Source organism: Dama dama, chromosome 5 (genome assembly GCF_033118175.1).
Source record: "Dama dama isolate Ldn47 chromosome 5, ASM3311817v1, whole genome shotgun sequence".
Lineage (NCBI taxonomy): Eukaryota > Metazoa > Chordata > Mammalia > Artiodactyla > Cervidae > Dama > Dama dama.
The window spans coordinates 96,608,039-96,627,143 of NC_083685.1; the positions used below are offsets into that span (position 1 = coordinate 96,608,039).

Sequence of the window (19,105 nt, forward strand, 5' to 3'; positions counted from 1 at the left end):
ATTTTTCTTTCTTGGACTTTGTCTTTTGAAAAAAGTCATGCGTCAGTCAATACCTATCCCCATTACCTCCGTGTTTTTGTTTTTTTTTTTTTCTTACCTCCGTGTTTTAAAAAAGTGCTTACAACCAACTGAAATAATCTACTGCCTCTTTTAAAAGTTGCCCATCTTCTAACCCCTGGAATGTTAAATTCTTTAAGAGCACGGGACTTGCCTGTCTTGTTTATACAGTACTTTCAGCGCACCAACAGCTCAGTAACTATTTATTAAGAAAATAGTAAGCAAGGTGTAAGAGCCCCAAACAACGGTGTACCTGGAGGCCTTCCGACACTCCTTGTATAAGGGCACAGTCTGAGACGCAGATGAGAACTATAAATACTCTAAATAGTTTATTCCAGGGTGGGGGCGGGCCAGGTGGGTATCCAGGAGCGACGGACCAGGTGGATGGAGCCTCACAGAGAGGAGCCCTGCGGAAAAGACAAAGTGAGGACCGGACACAGCCAGGGAGCAAATAGGTTTCCTTGCCAGCCCCATCCCACACCGTCCCACCTGCTTCTTCCTGCAGTCGCCACAGAGGACACCAATGGACGCGTTCACCAGCTGCACCCCACAGAGCAAGATCTCCAGGCACGATGCGGCCACCAGCAGCGAGAAGAGCGTCACGTTCCAGAGGACCACATCGGGCGGCTCCACGCACAAGTTCCACTGCGTGCGGTTGAGCAGGTAGGAGCCTCTGCGGGTGGGGCAGGGTCACGCGAGAGCCGGAGGTCACGCGGAGCGCGCCCCCGCCGCCCTAACCCGGGGCGTCCCGCCCCGCGCAGGCGCCGAGGGGGATATGCACAGAGCTCGTTTGGCCCACGTGGAGGAAGCTGTCTCGAAGCCGAGTCCTGCCTCGGTTCCCTGGTCCACATGGGAAAGGCAGGTGGGCAGAGACAGAGAATGGGGCAGGGCCGCGAATACAGGCTAAGCCTTACGCGGTGTCTTGGAAGTGGTAATCCCAGGAGCCGTTCATTAAGCACTGTGGTCCAATTCGGAGCCCGGTTCCCGAGACCGAGAGGCAGTAGATGGCGCCAAGCAACCCGATAGCTGAGCAGAAGACTGAGCGCAGCATCTACATGCACAGTGCGAGGAGAGGTGTGTTGGACCGTCCCCTACCTACTCCTGGGCAAACCGCGCCTGGCCCCGCCCCCGCCCCCCATCTGTTCCAGTGTGGTTAAAAATACACTTCCCGTCAAACCCCGGGCCTGGAGTTCCGCTTAATCCTAAGAGGCGGTGGCCATGGAGTTTCCAGGCGGTTGTAGTCCCCTCTGGTCAGGCCCACTGAAGCCTAATATTTGTCGGTGCGAGGGAGGGGTGAGATGTGCTCATGAAAATGGGAATTCAGTAGAGGGACCATGGCTTTAAATGTGGTTCTTCGAAGACCGGTTCAAAGACCTAAGCTGAATCCTGTCTTTATTATTATTATTTTAAAAATTTACTGGTTTTTTAAAGTTGCGTCCTATGTATGGCATGTGGGATCCTATTTCCCCCCACCAGGGATCAAACCAGGGCCCCCTGTGTTAGGAGCACAGAGTCTTAACCACTAGACCACCAAGAAAGTCCCTTGAGCCCCATCTTAATTTGGATCTTACCCTGCAGCGATTTCCACAGCAGCCTGCACCGCAACAGCCTTTGCCACCGGCCCGGACGGCGGAAATTCCCGGACAAAGTACCTATTGGAGGACAGTTGATGTAATAGCAAGGCCCGCAAGTCCCCAACTTGGCATGATTGCTTACCTCCTCCTGGAAGCTTCCTGTGATGCCTTTGAACTATAGGGAGACCTTATCTCTATTTCTCCTGCAACACTGTTGGGCTCTGCTTTAAGTTTATCTGTATTTATGTGCCTACTTATCTCTGTCCAGATTGTAGCCTCCAGGAGGGTAGGGCCCCAGTATCCTTATATCCCCCATAAATCTCGGTATATAGTAGGTGCCCAAGTGAATGGGGATCAGGAAGCCTGGGTTTAATGCCAAACTTGTGCTCATTTCACACTCCATGAATTGATTCATCTCTCTGGGTCTCAGTTTTGTCCTTTGTAAAATGGGTCTGCGTGCCTCCCATGGCTGTTGTCAGGATTTAATGAAATAACAGGTTGACTTAATGTGAAGACTAACTCAGAATAAATGGTCAATAAGTATGAAGTCTCTTGGCAGCAGGAAGGAATAGTGGTGTTGGAGTGTCTGGTGAACTGGGATTATGATGGAGGGTGGAGGAGTATGTACGTGAAGACTCTGATGGGAAGGGTGAGAATTCTCAAGATACAACCCTGTCTTTCTCCTGTGTTCTTCCTCAGAGAGCCCACCCCCTCCCAGGGTGTCAGCTGCTGCTTCTAACAATAGTTGTCTCCTAAATCAATACCTTCAAATTCAGATCTGATTGCCTGAAGGGTCTGTTCATTTGTATGTCTTGGTTTTAACTCAAGTTCATCCAACCTCATACTGACTTCACAGTTTATTCCCCCCAAAATTCATCTCCCTTTGGCTTTCTTGTCTCCATCAGTGGAAATATCCTCCAGGTCACCCAGTCCTGAAACTTGAATCCTCCATACCGAGCCAGACCTCAAGTCCTTCAGTGGCTCTTGAATCTGTCAGTCCTTTATTCCACCCAGTCCGTCCCCAGTCACCTCCCACAAGAAGGATGTGCTTGTTCTCCCTATTGGGTTTCCATATCTCTTGCCCTGTGCCTATACTCAATCTTACATTGCTATTACCAGGTTCTTTTTTTTTTTTTTTTTTGACTGCAATGGGTCTTAGTTTCAGCAAACGGATCTTTGATCTTTGCTGCCACATGCAGAATCTTTAGTTTCAGCTTGATCCCAGTAGGGATCAAACCCGCTTCCCCTGCATTGGGAGTGGAGTCTTAGCCACTGGACCACCAGGGAAGTCCTGCTACCACCAGATTAAACTTAGCTTTCAATTGATCTTTTCCCTGATCCAATCCCTGAGAGTCTCCTCAAAGAGTCGCCTGACAAGACTGAACTCTATGAAGGTGTCTGAGGCGCCCTCTCTTTGGCTTCAGCCTTAGCTTTGTTGCACCCAACCAGGTTCTTTGCTTATCTCCCATCTCTATAATTCTGCAGGTGTCTGGATCTTTGCCTCCCTGTTTTCCTTGATCATCTCACACCAATAAGGCAACATTTGGGTCTTCTCCAAGGGAGAGGCTGAGAGCTTTAGTTCCATTACATCATTCGCAGCAACCTTACAGAAACACCTGCAGAGTTGGGTGAACTTTCCTCTAGACCCTCTTCCCTCTTCCTTGTCTCATGGCAGGTCTGGGGCCAGAGCTAGCCCCCTTGCTTAGCCTGTCCAGTTATATCACTTACTTGGAGGCTCTTGAACCCAGAGACACCTGGATTTACCTTTTGGATTTACCAACTTCAAATGACTTCCTTGTTTGTGATTTTTTTTAAAGTTTGTGTATTTATTTATTTGGCTGCACCAAGTCTTGGGCTTCCCAGGTGGTAAAGAACCTGCCTGTCAATGCAGGAGACTGTAAGAGACATGGGTTTAACCCCTGAATCTGGAAGATCCCCCGGAGGAGGGCCTGGCAAGCCACTCCAGTATTCTTGCCTGGAGAACCCTATGGACAGAGGAGCCTGGTGGGCTACAGTCCATAGGGTTATGAAGAGTCAGACATGACTGAGTGACTTAGCATGCATGCCAGGTCTTACTTGCAGCATGCAGGATCTTTAGCTGCAGCATGTGAACTCTTTAGTTGTGGCATATGGGATCTAGCTCCCTGACTGGGGATTGAACCTGGGCCCCATGCTTTGAGAGCACAGAGTCTTAGTCACTGGACCACCAAGGAAGTCCCTAATTTTTGCTTTTTTAGCCAAAGTATTTGTTTCCTTTTGTTCTCTGAGCTCCTCTGTCTCACTCTCTGCTCTCTCTTTGTCTCAATGAAAAGAGGTAATTGAAGAAGCAGGAGGAAGCACTGAGTTTATAGCTTGGGTCTGTTTACTTTTCTCCATCTGCATGGCCACTGGACTCGTCCAAGCCACTGTTATCTCTCCTGGACAACTGTAGTGACCTCAGTTGGTCTTCCTGCAGCCACTGCTGACCTCCTACTGTCCACTGTCCACCCAGCAGCCAGCCATATCCAACAGGATATGGAGCAATTAGAACTCTCATACTTTACTGATGGGAATACAATTGTTATAAGTACTTCAGACAACTCTTTGGTGATATCTATTAGCACTGAATATTTGCATACCTTAAGACTCAGCAGTTTTATTCTGTAGGTCGTCTATCCAATAGACATGCAAACATACATTCACCTAAAGACATTTGCAGGAATGTTTAGAGAACATTATTTGGAATAAATCCAAGTTTGGAACTATCCAAATATCTGTCAACAGTAGAATGTTTAAATAAATTGTGGTAATATTTACACAATGAAATGCATAAGAAAGAATAAACTACAGCATTGTGTACTAATATGGATGAAACTCACAAACATATGTAATTTTAATCTGAAGAAGTCAGAACAAAAGTGTCCAGGATGTAGGATTCCATTTATATAAAGTGCTAAACAGACAAATCTAACCTCTGGGGCAGAAGTCAGGATAGTGGGGCCCTTGGCAGTGTGGAGTAGGGCCTGGTGGAAGGCCTGTCTGGCATTCTTGTAATGACCCAGATCTTGATCTAAGTGCCCAGAAAATAAGTGTGTCCCCTCTATAAAAATTCACTGAACTGTATATTAAAAATCTGGAAAGTTATCTGTATGACTTTTAAAAAGCTAAAAAGTCCTTCAGTAGTTTACTGTGCACTTATAATAAAATTCAAATTCCTCACTGTGCTTTTTCGGGGGTGTAGATACTCTGGCCTCTGCCCACCGCTGATCTCACCTGCTTCCCAGAAGCAGGCTGGTGAGATTGTGGGGAGGTGGTGTTGGTTTGGGCTGGCAAAGGGGTGTGATGTGACAGGGAGTGAGTGAGTAGGGCTGGGAGGTGTGTGATGTCTTGGAGAGGGTTGAGATCAGAGGTATGGAGTGGAGTTCAAGTGCCATAAATCCATGCGAGAGGGAGAGTAGGAGAAAAGGCCCCAGGGCAGAGGGTGAGAGGGGTGCTTAGTCGCTCAGTCACATCCGACTCTTTGTGACCCACGGGCTGTAGCCCCCCATGCTCCTCTGTCCATGGGAATTCTCCAGGCAAGAATACTGGAGTGGGTTGCCAGGCTCTTCTCCAGGGGATATTCCCAACCCAGGTCTCCCTCATTTCCGGCGGATTCTTTATCATCTGTGCCAACAGGGAAGCCCTGGTAAGAGGGGATTGTTGTATAAAAGAGAAGAGGTGTTCCCCATTTAGCGAACAGAGCTGTGGTCAGCAAAAGAGACAAAGATGAATTCCCCTAGAGAATTTCATCAGTCAGCCCTCCTGAGACGTGAGGAACCGTGTGGGGGATAAATCTTTTGCCTTCAGGCCATAAAGATGTTAAACTCACTTGACAGTCCGAAAAGGTCCCCTTGGAGCTTCCCTGGTGGTCCAGTGGTTAAGACTCTGTGCTTCCACTACAGGGAGCACGGGTTCAATCCCTGGTCGAGGAACTAAGACCCTGCATGCCATGGGGAGCACAAACAAAAAAGTTCCCTTACACAGGGAGGGGTTGGCAAATAGGGGTTAAGAAGTCTGTGTCTCCCCTTCCCCCACTTCTCCTGACAGGTCCTGGTCTCCAGGAAGCAACGGGGACCCCTTCTCCACCACACTGACCTAGGTTCTGAGTTTATTGTTAGTGCCCAGCGCGTGGTGGGCATCCCGAAATGTTGGACAGGGAGGTGGAGGAGCTGACACTGAGCTGATAGGTAGAATGACTGATCTGCGACATCACTACTTGGCTCCAGACACTATACTATCACTGTAAACCGCCCCCCCCCACACACACACACACACTGAGCCCATTATTATCTTAACCCGATAACCTCCCAGGGAACCAGCTGTTCCTTCTGTCTCAACCCTTATCATGAGATGTTCCCAGCATCTGCTCAGCAGTGGGGACAGGGAGGGGCTGGAAGGACATACTCCCTACCCAGGAGGGAACAGTTGAGAGCAGTGAGGCTCCTTCATTCTCGTTCCCCTCAGACATTCAACTCAGGACCCTGGGGTTGAGCAGCAACCCTACGCAGTGCTTAGCATTTGGGGGCAGGCTGGGCGGGCTCCCGGTCCCCATCAAGCCACCGCCATCCTTTCCTCTCACTCCCTCCCGCTCCTGGTCAGGACCCCAGAGAGTGGTGCCCCCTCCCATGGCCTGTGCGCCCCGGCCAGCCCTCTCACCATCAGGCCCCCGCCAACAAAGCCAGCCATGAGCCAGACTTGCAAGCTGAGGTGGTCCTTGGTCCAGGTGGTCTGCCCGTTGGGCACCAGCAGGAGGGCGTTGGCCACGATGCAGATCAGGGAGAGGGGGATGAGAGACAGCCCCACGAAGCGGGCACACTTTCCGGTGCACATGGTGAGGCTCTCGGCAAGGACAGGCGGTGAGTGAAAGTGAACCCAAGGTTCCCGGGGCCAGAGGAGAAAACAAGCCAGGAGCAAAGGTCGGGGAGGAGGTGTGGCGAAGCTGGCAGCAGCTGATGATAAAGGACAGGGGCAGGAGACATGGGGCTGCTGCAGAGACGCAGGCCAAGGGGAGGATGTGGTGGACGAGCTGGGGGAGGCTGACCCACAGAGGAAGTTGCATGAAGTCAGTATGTTCTTCCTCTTCTTCTGCAAACACCTCGCCACAGACCCTCTGTCAGTTCCTTACCTGCTTTGTGACTTACCCAAGCCCCTTGATGTCTCTAAATCTCAGTTGCCTTGTCTGTATAAAGGGCATAGTGATGCTCCTGGGCTATTGGGCTGGTGGTGAGGATTAAATAGGGAATTCCCTGGTGGTCTGGTGGTTAGGACTCTGCACTCTCACTGCCAGGGGCCTGGGTTCGATCCCTGGTTGGGGAACTATGATCTGCATGCCATATGTGCAGTCAGAAAAAAAGGGGTCAAGGTGAGGGTGAGAGGCATTTTGTAACAAAGAACACACTAAGCCAATGTGTGGTGGCCTCATTGCTTCTTAGCCCCACAGAGAAGCTTCCTCCTGGAAAGAAACCAAGAAGGTGGTGGTGATTTTTTTGTTTCTTCTTGTCAGTTCACTTCAGTCCCTCAGTCGTGTCTGACTCTGTGACCCCGTGGACTGCAGCACGCCAGGCTTCCCTGTCCATCACCAACTCCTGGAGCTTGCTCAGACTCATGTCCATTGAGTCAGTGATGCCATCCAGCCAACTCATCTTTTGTCGTCCCCTTCTCTTCCTGCCTTCAATCTTTCCCAGCATCAGGGTCTTTTCCAGTAAGTCAGTGCTTCACATCAGGTGGCCAAATATCAGCTTCAGCTTCAGCATCAGTCCTTCCAATGAACATTCAGGACTGATTCCTTTAGGATTGACTGGCTTGATCTCCTTGCAATCCAAGGGACTCTCAAGAGTCTGCTCCAATTACCACAATACAAAAGCATCAATTCTTCGGCACTCAGCTTTCATTATAGTCCAACTCTCACATTCATACCTGACTACTGGAAAAACCATAGCCTTGACTAGATGGACCTTTGTTGGCAAAGTAATGTCTCTGCTTTTTAATACGCTGTCTAGGTTGGTCATAGCTTTTCTTCCAAGGAGCAAATGTCTTTTAATTTCATGACTGCGGTCACCATCTGCAGTGATTTTGGAGCCCCCCAAAATAAAATCTCTCACTGTTTCCACTGTTTCCCCATCTATTTGCCATGAAGTGATGGGACCAGATGCCGTGATCTTTGTTTTCTGAATGTTGAGTTTTAAGCCAACTTTTTCACTCTCTTCTTTCACTTTCATCAAGAGGATGTTTAGTTCTTCTTTGCTTTCTGCCATAAGGGTGGTGTCATTTGCATATCCGAGGTTATTGATATTTCTCCTGGCAATCTTGATTCTAGCTTGTGCTCATCCAGCCCAGGATTTCTCATGATGTACTCTGCATGTAAGTTAAATAGGCAGGATGACAATATACAGCCTTGACATACTCCTTTCCCGATTTGGAACCAGTTTGTTGTTCCATGACCAGTTCTAACTCTTGTTTCTTGACCAGCATCCATATTTCTTAGGAGGCAGATAAGATGGTCTGGTATTCCCATCTCTTGAAGAATTTTGCACAGTTCGTTGTGATCCACACAGTCAAAAGATTTGGCATAGTCAATAAAGCAGAAGTAGATATTTTTCTGGAACTCTCTTGCTTTTTTGATGATCCAGTGGATGTTGGCAACTTGATCTCTGGTTCCTCTGCCTTTTCTAAATCCAGCTTGCACATCTGGAAGTTCATGGTTCACGTACTGTTGAAGCCTGGCTTGGAGAATTTTGAGCATTACTTTGCTAGCATGTGACATGAGTGCAATTGTGTAGTTTGAACTTTCTTTGGCATTGCCTTTCTTTGGGATTGGAATGAAAACTGACCTTTTCCAGTCCTGTGGCCACTGCTGAGGTTTCCAAATTTGCTGGCATTTTGAGTGCAGCACTTTCACAGCATCATCTTTTAGGATTTGAAATAGCTCAACTGGAATTCCATCACCTCCACTAGCTTTGTTTGTAGTGATGCTTCATAAGGCCCACTTGACTTCACATTCCAGGATGTCTGGCTCTAGATGAGTGATGACACCATCATGGTTATCTGGGTCATGAAGATCTTTTTTGTATAGTTCTTCTGTGTATTCCTGCCACCTCTTCTTAATATCTTCTGCTTCTGTTAAGTCCATACTGTTTCTATCCTTTATTGTGCCCCTCTTTGCAAGAAATGTTTCCTTGGTATCTCTAATTTTCTTGAAGAGATCTCTAGTCTTTCCCAAACAAAACATTCTATTGTTTTCCTGTTTCTTTGCCTTGATCACTGAGGAAGGCTTTCTTATCTCTCCTAGCTAATCATTGGAACTCTGCATTCAAATGAGTATACCTTTCCTTTTCTCCTTTGCCTTTAACTTCTCTTCTTTTCTCAGCTATTTGTAAGCCCTCCTCAGACAACTATTTTGTCTTTTCTTTTTCTTGGGGATGGTCTTGAACACTGCCTCCTGTAAAATGTCACAAACCTTTGTCCATAGTTCTTCAGGGACTCTATCAGATCTAATTCCTTGAATCTATTTGTCACTTCCACAGTATAATCGTGAGGGATTTGATTTAGGTCATACCTGAATGGTCTTTGGCATTCTTTGGCATTGTCAATTGCCAAAGAATGCTCAAACTACCGCACAATTGCACTTATCTCACATACTAGGAAAGTAATGCTCAAAATTCTCCAAGCCAGACTTCAACAGTATGTGAACCGTGAACTTCCAGATGTTCAAGCTGGATTTAGAAGAGGCAGAGGAACCAGAGATCAAATTGCCAACATCTGCTGGATCATCAAAAAAGCAAGAGTTCCAGAAAAACATCTATTTCTGCTTTATTGACTATGCCAAAGCCAAAGTTTATTGTGGGTCACAATAAACTGTGTAAAACTCTGAAAGAGATGGGAACACCAGACCACCTGACCTGCCTCTTGAGAAACCTGTATGCAGGTCAGGAAGCAACAGTTAGAACTGGACATGGAACAACAGACTGGTTCCAAATAGGAAAAGGAGTACGTCAAGGCTGTATATTGTCACCCTGCTTATTTAACTTATATGCAGAGTACATCATGAGAAATGCTGGGCTGGATGAAGCACAAGCTAGAATCAAGATTGCTGGGAGAAATATCCATAACCTCAGATATGTAGATGACACCACCCTTATGACAGAAAGTGAAGAAGAACTAAAGAGCCTCTTGATAGAAGTGAAAGAGAAGAGTGAAAAAGTTGACTTAAAGCTTTTTCATTCAGAAAACAAAGATCATGGCATCTGCTCCCAACACTTCATGGGAAATAAATGAAGAAACAGTGGAAACAGTGAGAGATTTTATTTTCTGGACTCCAAAATCACTGCAGATGGTGACTGCAGCCATGAAATAAAAAGACACTTACTCCTTGGAAGGAAAGTTATGACCAACCTAGATAGCATATTAAAAAGCAGAGACATTACTGCCCACAAAGGTCCATCTAGTCAAGGCTATGGTTTTTCCAGTAGTCATGTATGGATGTGAGAGTTGGATTGTAAAGAAAGCTGAGTGCCGAAGAACTAATGCTTTTGAACTGTGGTGTTGGAGAAGACTCTTGAGGGTCCCTTGGACTGCAAGGAGATCCAACCAGTCCATCCTAAAGGAAATCAATCCTGAATGTTCGTTGGAAGGACTGATGTTGAAGCTGAGACTCCAATACTTTGGCCAGCTGATGTGAAGAACTGACTTACTGACAAATACCCTGATGCTGGGAAAGATTGAGGGCAGGAGGAGAAGGGGACGACAAAAGATGAGATGGTTGGATGGCATCACTGACTCAATGGACATGAGTTTGGGTAAACTCCAGGAGTTGGTGATGGACAGGGAGGTCTGGCGTGCTGCAGTCGATGGGGTTGCAAAGAGTCAGACATGACTGAGCAACTGAACTGAACTGAATGGTCTAGTGGTTTTCCCTACTTTCTTCAATTTAAGTCTGAATTTTGCAATAAAGAGTTCATGATCTGAGCCACAGTCCGCTCCCAGTCTTGTTTTTGCTGACTGTATAGAGCTTCTCTATCTTTGACTGCAAAGAATATAATCAATCTGATTTTGGTATTGACCATCTGGTGATGTCCATGTATAGAATCTTGTCTGTGTCTGTTTATCAAACCCTCCTCCTGTTGAAGCCATCACCTCTGTCTCTCAGGTGGGCTCTCCACTGAAGTCTCATTTTTTAAAGCCTCCATCCCTCTGGTCTCCGTTGTTTGATTCAGCGATGGCCCCTTGATCTAGGCCAGTCCCATGGGAATCTATTTCTGGTTCTTGTTTTTGGAGCTCTGAGGTCAAAGAATCAGTGATGTGGTTGTGCTGCTGCAGTCGCTGGTGGCATATTGTCACCTGCCTGCTGGAGAGTGAAGAAAATCCAGAGGAAAGAACAGTGAAGAGATGGATAGACTAAGTCTCCCCCCCTACCCCATCCCTCGACTTGTGGGATTTTTTTTTTGCCAGTAAACAACTTAGTCTTTCATTTGCCCAAGGCCAGCTGTTGCAGGCACTGAAGGTCCAAGACTTCCAGGAGGGATGGAGGGAATGGGGGCCGAGCCATCCTGCCTCTCAGATCCTGCCTGCCCCATCCTGTGTCCTGCCTGCCCCATCCTGCTTCCTGCGGGAAATGGGAGAGTAGATAAAGTATATACTTGTGCCATCAAGTATCTGCTCAATTTTGTGTGTGTGTCAGTTGCTCAGTCATGTCTGACTCTTCGACCCCACGGACTGTGGCCGGCCAGGCTCTTCTGTCCAAGGGATTCTCCAGGCAAGAGTACTGGAGTGGATTGCCATTTCCTTCTCTAAACTTGTGGGGTTTTAGTTCTCATTCCAGGGATCAAGCCCATGCCCCTTGCAGTGGAGGTACAGAGTCTTAACCACTGGACTGCCAGGGAAGTCCTATTTGTAGATTTTTTGATGATGGCCATTCTTACTGGTGTGAAGTGATACCTCATTATAGTTTTGATTTGCGTTTCTCTAATAATTGATGATGTTGAGCATCTTTTCATGTGCCTCTGGGCTATCTGTATGTCTTTTTGGGGAAATGACTGTTCAGGTCTTCTGCCCGTTTTTTGATTGGGTTGTTTGTTTTTTTGATATTGAGCTACATGAGCTGTTCGTAAATTTTGGAAATTAGACTCTTCTTGGTCTCAATGTTTGCAATTTTTTCCCCATTCTGTGGGTTGTCTTTTTGTTTTGTTTATGGTTTCCTGTGCTGTGCAAAAGCTTTTGAGTTTAATTAGGTCCCATTTGTTAATTTTTTTTTAAGAAGTTGAATATTATATTATTAAATTGTTTATTCTCCTGCGAGGATGTTCCTTCACTGTATAAAAATAGCACCAGCAAATGCAGTATATTGCAAAATTAAGACAGTAATATTCTTCACTGGACACTATACAACTAACAAACTTTTCTCCACTGGCAGTTATTTCTAGTGGGAAGATCATTTTGACCCAAATCCAAGGATAGCTGTAAGCAAGTTACAATGTCACATAAGGTATAAGATAACCATGTTATCCTTGAATTCCATAGTTTTTGTAATTAGTTTTACCAGAGATAATTTCAGGAATTCTGAATATTACAACTGGAGCCTAGCCTAAAAATCACAGGATGCTGTGGAAAAGATACACAGTGTTTATCTGAAGGTATTAGAAAGTTAAGGGGTATTTTCTTCAGGAAACATTGTTACAAGTAGTTTCTTTTGCTAAAAGTTGCTTTTTAAATATCTATCCATCACTAATTTAAGACAACTATGCTAGATTAAGTTGTTTCAAAGTAGTTTATTTAGGGGTTCCATTTTCATTCCTCAATATATTTTATATATTTCTCATATGCTTCTTCACTCATTAGTTCATCTAGTTCTGAAGGGTTACTGAATGTCATCTTGATCAGCCAACCATCTTCATAACAAGACTTGTTGACAAGTCCTGGATTTTCTGCTAGAGCTTTATTAATTTCAGTTACTTCTCCTGATAGAGGGGAATAGAGTTCGCGAGCAGCTTTCACACTTTCCAAAGCACCAAACTCCTCGTTTGTTCAACTTTGTCCCAACTTCAGAAAGACTACAGTAACAACATCTCCCATCTTCCTGTGCAAAATTGCTGATTCCCACTGTTCCAACACCGTTTTCTGTTGTTACCCACTCGTGTTTCTCTGTGAATTTCCTCACCGACAGCAGAGCAGGGCCGGTGCGCGGCGCCCGGACGGCACCCGCCCGAGGTCCCCAGGGCCGCAGCGAGTAGGGCGTGCTGGGTGCCGACCGCGGTCCACACGCTCCGCACCGCTTGCAGCGCCCTGTTCGCACTGGTGCCCATTTGTTAATTTTTGGTTTTATTTCCATTACTCTAGGAGATGGTTTGGAAAAGTTATTGCTGTAATTTATTTTGGAGTGTTCTGCCTGTGTTTTCCTCTTAAGAGTTTTACGGTATCCCATCTTATATTTAGGTCTTTAATCCATTTTGAGTTTATTTTTGTGTATGGTGCTAATGAGTGTTCTAATTTCATTTTTTTTTTTTTTTTTTTACATGAAGCTGTCCAGTTTTCCAAGCACCATTTACTGATGAGACTGTCTTTCCTCCATGGTACAGTCTTTCCTGCTCAGTCATAAATTAATTGACCATAGATGTATGGGTTTATTTCTAGGCTTTCTATCCTGTTCCATTGATCTATATTCCCATTTTTGTATCAGTGCCATAGTGTTTTGATGACTGTAGCTTTGTTGTAAAGTCTGAAGTCAGGGAGCCTGATTCTTCCTCCTTCATTTTTCTTTCTCAAGATTACTTTGGCTATTCAGGATCTTTTGTCTCTACATAGAAATGTTAAGATTTGTTTGTTCTAGTTCTGTGAAAAGTGCCATTGGTAATTTGATAGAGATTACATTGACTCTGTAGATTTTGGGGGCGGGGGGATGTTGTGCAACTTGCTAGATCTTAGTTTCCTGACCAAGGATTGAACCTGGGCCCTCGGCAGTGAAAGTTTGGAGTCCTAACCACTGGAATTCCCTAAAGAGTCTTTTTTGACACAGAGATGAATGCATTAAGCCCTAGCTGTGGATTGGGCTTTGTGCTGGACAGTACAGGGATTCACCACTGGATGCGTGAGACCCAGATATGGGCTTTAGGAGGACATGCCAGAGTTAGGAGGCAGGTCCTTCCTTTAGGAGAACCTCCACTGGTCAAAGGAGGGTGTAAGATACAAAGAAAAAGCCCTGAACAGATCCCAGCCTACGTCAGCTGACCTCCAGTGCATCCATACATGAATGAGTGAAATAAATGCTTATATTTGTAGGCCACTAAGACTTTGTGGGATTTTTTTGTAACACAGTAATAGCTGTAATAGATCTGTAACACAGATCCTGTCATCTAGGCCACAGCTGACTGGCCCAAGAAAAAGTAGGTGACCCAAAAACAGACATGAAACCAGAGACCTGTATGATTGCTGAAGGTAAGAACTCTGCCCAGCAGAGAGAGGTACCCTCACTGGACTGATCAACAAATTGGATCTTCATTCTTGGGAAAGTTGACTACAGACAACCTGAGAGTCATCAGACAGAGGAGTGACCCTGAACTAAGAGAAGTATAAAAGAACTGAGAAAAGTATGAAAGCAGGGAGGGAGCAGAAGCCACGAAGTAGCTGCATCCATAAATAAACAGAAACCGTAGGAAGAGAGGGACTTCCTGGGTGGTCCAGTGGCTAAGATTCTGGTCTCTCAATGCAGGGACTCTGCGTTCAATCCCTGATCAGGGAACAAGATCCTGCATGCTGCAGCATATCCAAACAAACAAATATATATATATATATATATACATATATATATATTTTAAAGAAACCATGGGAAGAGAATCGTGTAGAGAATAGTTGTTCAGAAACAGTACAGGAGGAAGAAGCACAGCACTGGGAAGTAGAGGCAGATGACCAGTGTTTCTGCTGAGTCACTGGAAGTGACGTTGAACCACCAGAGAAGCTGTGATGTAGCCATTGTCCCAGTGGACTGGGAACAGGGACAAGAGCAAGCTCCACATTTGTCTAGAAGTTCATCAGTCCTGAGTCTGAGAGATGATTCTGCTTTTCAGGATAAGTAAAGAGAAAAAAAAAAGAAAAGTTGTGTGGTTTACAGGTATTTATTTATATTACATTTTATGCAATTTTGTGTGCACAAAATAATGTTAAAAACATTATAGAGATTCTGAAAAATTTCATCAAAACAAAAGAAGGGGCATATTTTCCTGAAGACTGGAAGAAAGAAACAGGATTCTTGAGAAATATTTACTGTAGGATTTGAAAGGAATTTTCAGGAAGGTTTTCACTAGAAGTAGGAGCAGAGTACTTTAAGAAATGAAAGTCTGAGATGAAAAGGCAGCAGTGGTTCTCTTTTGGGAGAGAAGGAGAATTGCCTGAAAACTCAAAATGCACAGAGAACCAAAGTCCATGCATGAAGCACTCAAGAACAGGACTGAAGGTGGAACAGAGCTGGTAGGGATGCTAAGAATGAAAGGAAGTGGAGTGAAGTCGCTCAGTCGTGTCCAACTCTTTGCGACCCCATGGACTGTAGCCTACCTCGGTCCGTGGGATTTTCCAGGCAAGAATACTGGAGTGGGTTGCCATTTCCTTCTCCAATACAAAGAATAAATTTGAGCAAAATGCACAAGAAAAGGACCGGAAGATTAGGAAAGAGTACCAGCAACAAAAACAGTGTAAGGGAACATGAGTGGGAGAACAGAAATGGAAGGTCAGGAAACCAGCTGCTCCCAAAGATAAGAACAGAACTGGTGGGAGTGACATCACAGGTCACAAATCTGTGCTGGGAGGTTTCTCCAGGGTGTGGCACCATTTGAATTATTGGGCTGGAGGGCATACTGTACCCCAGGTGAAGTGTTAAAAATGAACAGGGGTTTCCCTGGTGGCTCAGTAATAATCTGTCCGACAATGCCAGGAGACTTGGGTTTGATCCCTGGTCTGGGAAGATCACACATGCTGCAGAGTAGCTAAGTCCGTGCACCACAACTACTGAGCTTATGCTCTAGAGCCCAGGAACTGCAATTGCTGAAGCCTGAATCCCCTAGAGCCCATGCTCCGCAACAAGAGAAGCCACTGCAATGAGATGTCTGTGGACTGCAACTAGAAAGTAGCCCTGGATTGCCACAACTAGAGAAAAGCCCTTGCAGGACCAAAGACCCAGCACAGCTCAAAGTAAATAAATAAATATATAATTTTTTTTTAAGTGAACTGAACCCAGATCCATCCTGACTAAATATCTGAATTAAAGGATACATCTCAGCAAAGTTAAAAGGCTTCCTAGACTGACTGACTTCACTGCAAATATCATGCTGTGCTGCGCTCCGTTGCTTTAGCCCTGTCTGATTCTGATCACACACACTGTAGCCCACCAGGCTCCTCTGTCCGTGGGGATTCTCCAGGCAAGAATACTGGAGTGGGTCGTGATGCCCTCCTCCAGGGGATCTTCCTGACCCAGGGATCGAACTGGCATCTCCTGCATTGGCAGGCAGATTCTTTACCACTGAGAGCCACTGGGGATCTCGAATATAACTGACTCTTGAATATAGCTGTATCTGTATAGCAGATTCATTTTGTTGTACAGAGAAACTAACCCAACGTCATAAAGCAACTATCCTGTGTGCTTAGTCACTTAGTCGTGTCCAACTCTTTGTGGGCCCATGGACTGTGTAGCCTGCCATGCTGCTCTGTCCATGGGATTCTCCAGGCAAGAATGCTGAAATGGGTTGCCATTTCCATCCTCCAGGGGATCTCCACACCCCAGGGATTGAACCTTCAGGGGGACTCTTTACCTGCTGAGTCATAAGGGAAGCCTATACCCCAAATTAAAAAAAAAAAAAGAAAAGTATCCCTAAAAAGGAACAGAAAGCAATCAAGCCTGAGACTTCTCTGTGACACTCAATGCCCAGGAGACAAAGGAACAACGTCTACATTTATGTCACAAGCTGTGAGTCAATTATTTTATATGTATCCAAGTTTCTTTTTGCATGCGAGGGGCAACAGAATTTCTGAGAATGTTTGGGTTTGGAAATACCATTGTGACTCCTTCTTCTCCTTTTTTTTATAAAAAAGATATTTTAACTTACCAAGACATGAAGTGAAATGAAAACTCCAAAATGGGGAAATCTTGGCATAACTGTAAATAATTTTTATAAACCTAGTTAGAACACTAAATATAAGTTTCAAAAATCCTTTTAAAGAGAAAATATATAGAGTGAATTCTAACAATTATATTAACAACAGTATAGATGTCAATCATGTATTGCCTGCCATGATCAGAGTCCATTTTAAAGAAATATATCAGGTCACAGAAATTCAACTCTACTGAGACAAAAAGCATTTATTGGTTCAGGTGGCTACGTAGTAGGACTTTATTGTTTATCCCCCCTATATATAATAGTTTGCCTGTGCTAACCCCAAACTCCCAGTCCTTCCCTCCCCTGCTCCCCCTCCCTCTTGGAAACCACAAATCTGTTCTCAAGATGGGTAAGAATATAAATCTTAGAAATTCTCACAATGAGAAAAGAGATTATAACTATGTGAGGTGATGGATGTTAACTAAACTTACAGTAGTAATCATTTTGTAGTATATACATATGTAGTATATACATATGTATATATATGGAATCACTCAGTTGTGTCCGACTCTTTGCAACCCCATGGATTGTAGCCCTCCAGGCTCCTCTGTCCATGGAATTCTCCAGGCAAGAATACTAGAGTGGGGCTATTTCCTCCTTCAGGCGATCTTCCTGACACAGGGATTGAACCCGAGTTACCTGCATTGCAGGCAGTTTCTTTACTGTCTGAGCTACCAGGGAAGCCCTTTATACTGGAGTGGGTTGCTGTTGCCTTCTCCAGGGGAATCTTCACAAGCCAGGGATCGAACCCAGGTCTTCTGCATTGCAGCCAGATTCTTTACCAGCTGAGCCACCAGGGAAGCCCTATACATATGTATAGCAAATCATTATGTTGTAAACTTAAAATACATTAGTAGAATACAATTAATACAATATACTAATACAATGTTATATGTCAACTATATTTCAATTTTGAAGTCTCAAAAAAGGTTGCATTGTGTTTTAAAAGGGAGACAAAAAAGCTAATGATATATTTAGAAAGTCATGGAAACAAAGTAGTGGAACACAAATTGGACCCGGTAAAGGTGTTGATTCTATGGATACCATGTGGTAAAACAAGAAAGCACCAGGACTTCCCTGGAGATCCAGTGGATTAGAATCCACCTGCCAATGCAGGGGACCCCAGTTTTATCCCTGGTCTGGGGAGATCCTATATGCCACAGGGCAAATAAGCCTGTGCTCCACCACAAGAGAAGCCACCGCAGTCAGAAACTTGCAACTAGAGAAAGTCTGCACACAGCAACAGAGACCCAGCACAGCCAAAAATAAATAAAATAAATAACAACTTTTTAAGAAGAAAGCACCAGCACTTTGGGAGAAAATCTTGGTGACAGTAGGGGAGCACTCTTGAGAAATGCTGCATCACCAGTGCCCTTGACGGCATAGCGGTCAGTTTTGTGTGTAAAAACAGTCGTCTATGACTCAGTCAGGAAACAAATCAGAAGAGTCGGATTTTGAAGAAATTGGGGGAATATTTTAACCAACTTACTTTACTTGCAGTTTTCTTTTCATGTATGCATCAACATGATTTTTTGGGAAGAACTTTTAATTAGCATACAACTGACATTTCAAGTACTAGGGAAGCATTGTTCTATCATGTACCAGGAAGCGGATCCAGACCCAGTGGATCCAGCACTAAACTTGCCAGGCAAGGTCCCTCCCTGTAGCTTATATTATACTCTGGGAGACAGGCAGTAAACTAAAAGTTAGAGAGTATTCCAAATTAAAAAAAAAAAGTATCTGGTCTTAGTTGTGGCATGTGGGATAAAAGAATTTTATTTATTTATTTTTGGCCGTGCTGGGTCTTTCTTGCTGTGCAGGCTTTGCTCTAGTTGTAGCGAGCGGGGGCTGCTCTCTAGTTGAGGTACCCAGGCTTCTCATGGCGGTGGCTTCTCTTGTTGGGGAGCATGGGCTGTAGGGCACAGGCTTCAGTAGTTGCGGCGTATGGGCTCAGTAGTCGTGTTTGCTGGGCTCTTGAGCACAGACTCAATAGCTGTGGTGCCCGGGCTTAGTTGCTCTGAGGCATATGGGATCTTCCTGAACCAGGGATTGATCTCCTGCATTGGCAGACAGATTCTTTACCACCGAGCCACCAGGGAAGCCCTCTTTGTGGGATCTTTCATTGCAGCACACAGACTCTCGTTGTGGCTCTAGGGCTTAGTTGCTCTGCAGCATGTAGGATCTTAGTTCCCCGATCAGGGATTGAACCTGCTTCTCCTGCATTTTAAGGCATATTCTTAACCACTGGGCCACCAGGGAAGTCCGAAGACTATGCTGAATTTTATGATGGAAATCAGCAATGTGATGTGATGGGGAGCAACT

At 45.2% G+C, this 19,105-nt stretch overlaps 1 protein-coding gene and 1 pseudogene across 1 annotated transcript; both read right to left on the reverse strand.

Annotated features, from left to right (window-relative positions):
* Positions 1 to 371: 371 nt before the first annotated feature.
* Positions 372 to 6,634, reverse strand: TM4SF5 (transmembrane 4 L six family member 5). The gene is made up of 5 exons (XM_061143259.1): positions 6,306 to 6,634; positions 1,629 to 1,709; positions 972 to 1,108; positions 547 to 730; positions 372 to 464 (listed from the first exon to the last, which is right to left on the reverse strand). Exons 1-5 carry the CDS (start codon positions 6,477 to 6,479, stop codon positions 450 to 452), a joined length of 591 nt encoding a protein of 196 aa, XP_060999242.1. The 5' UTR covers positions 6,480 to 6,634; the 3' UTR covers positions 372 to 449.
* Positions 6,635 to 12,431: 5,797 nt separating this feature from the next.
* On the reverse strand, positions 12,432 to 18,664 carry LOC133055605 (glycine cleavage system H protein, mitochondrial-like; annotated as a pseudogene).
* Between the last annotated feature and the right edge of the window lie 441 nt (positions 18,665 to 19,105).

Coding starts and splice junctions, on each gene's coding strand:
- TM4SF5 (XM_061143259.1), bottom strand. CDS start 6,479: ATGTGCACCGGAAAGTGTGCCCGCTTCGTGGGGCTGTCTCTCATCCCC. Junction 1,710..6,305: donor TTGTTGGCGGGGGCCTGATG/GTGAGAGGGCTG, acceptor GTCCTCCAATAG/GTACTTTGTCCGGGAATTTC. Junction 731..971: donor TACCACTTCCAAGACACCGC/GTAAGGCTTAGC, acceptor CCCCACCCGCAG/AGGCTCCTACCTGCTCAACC.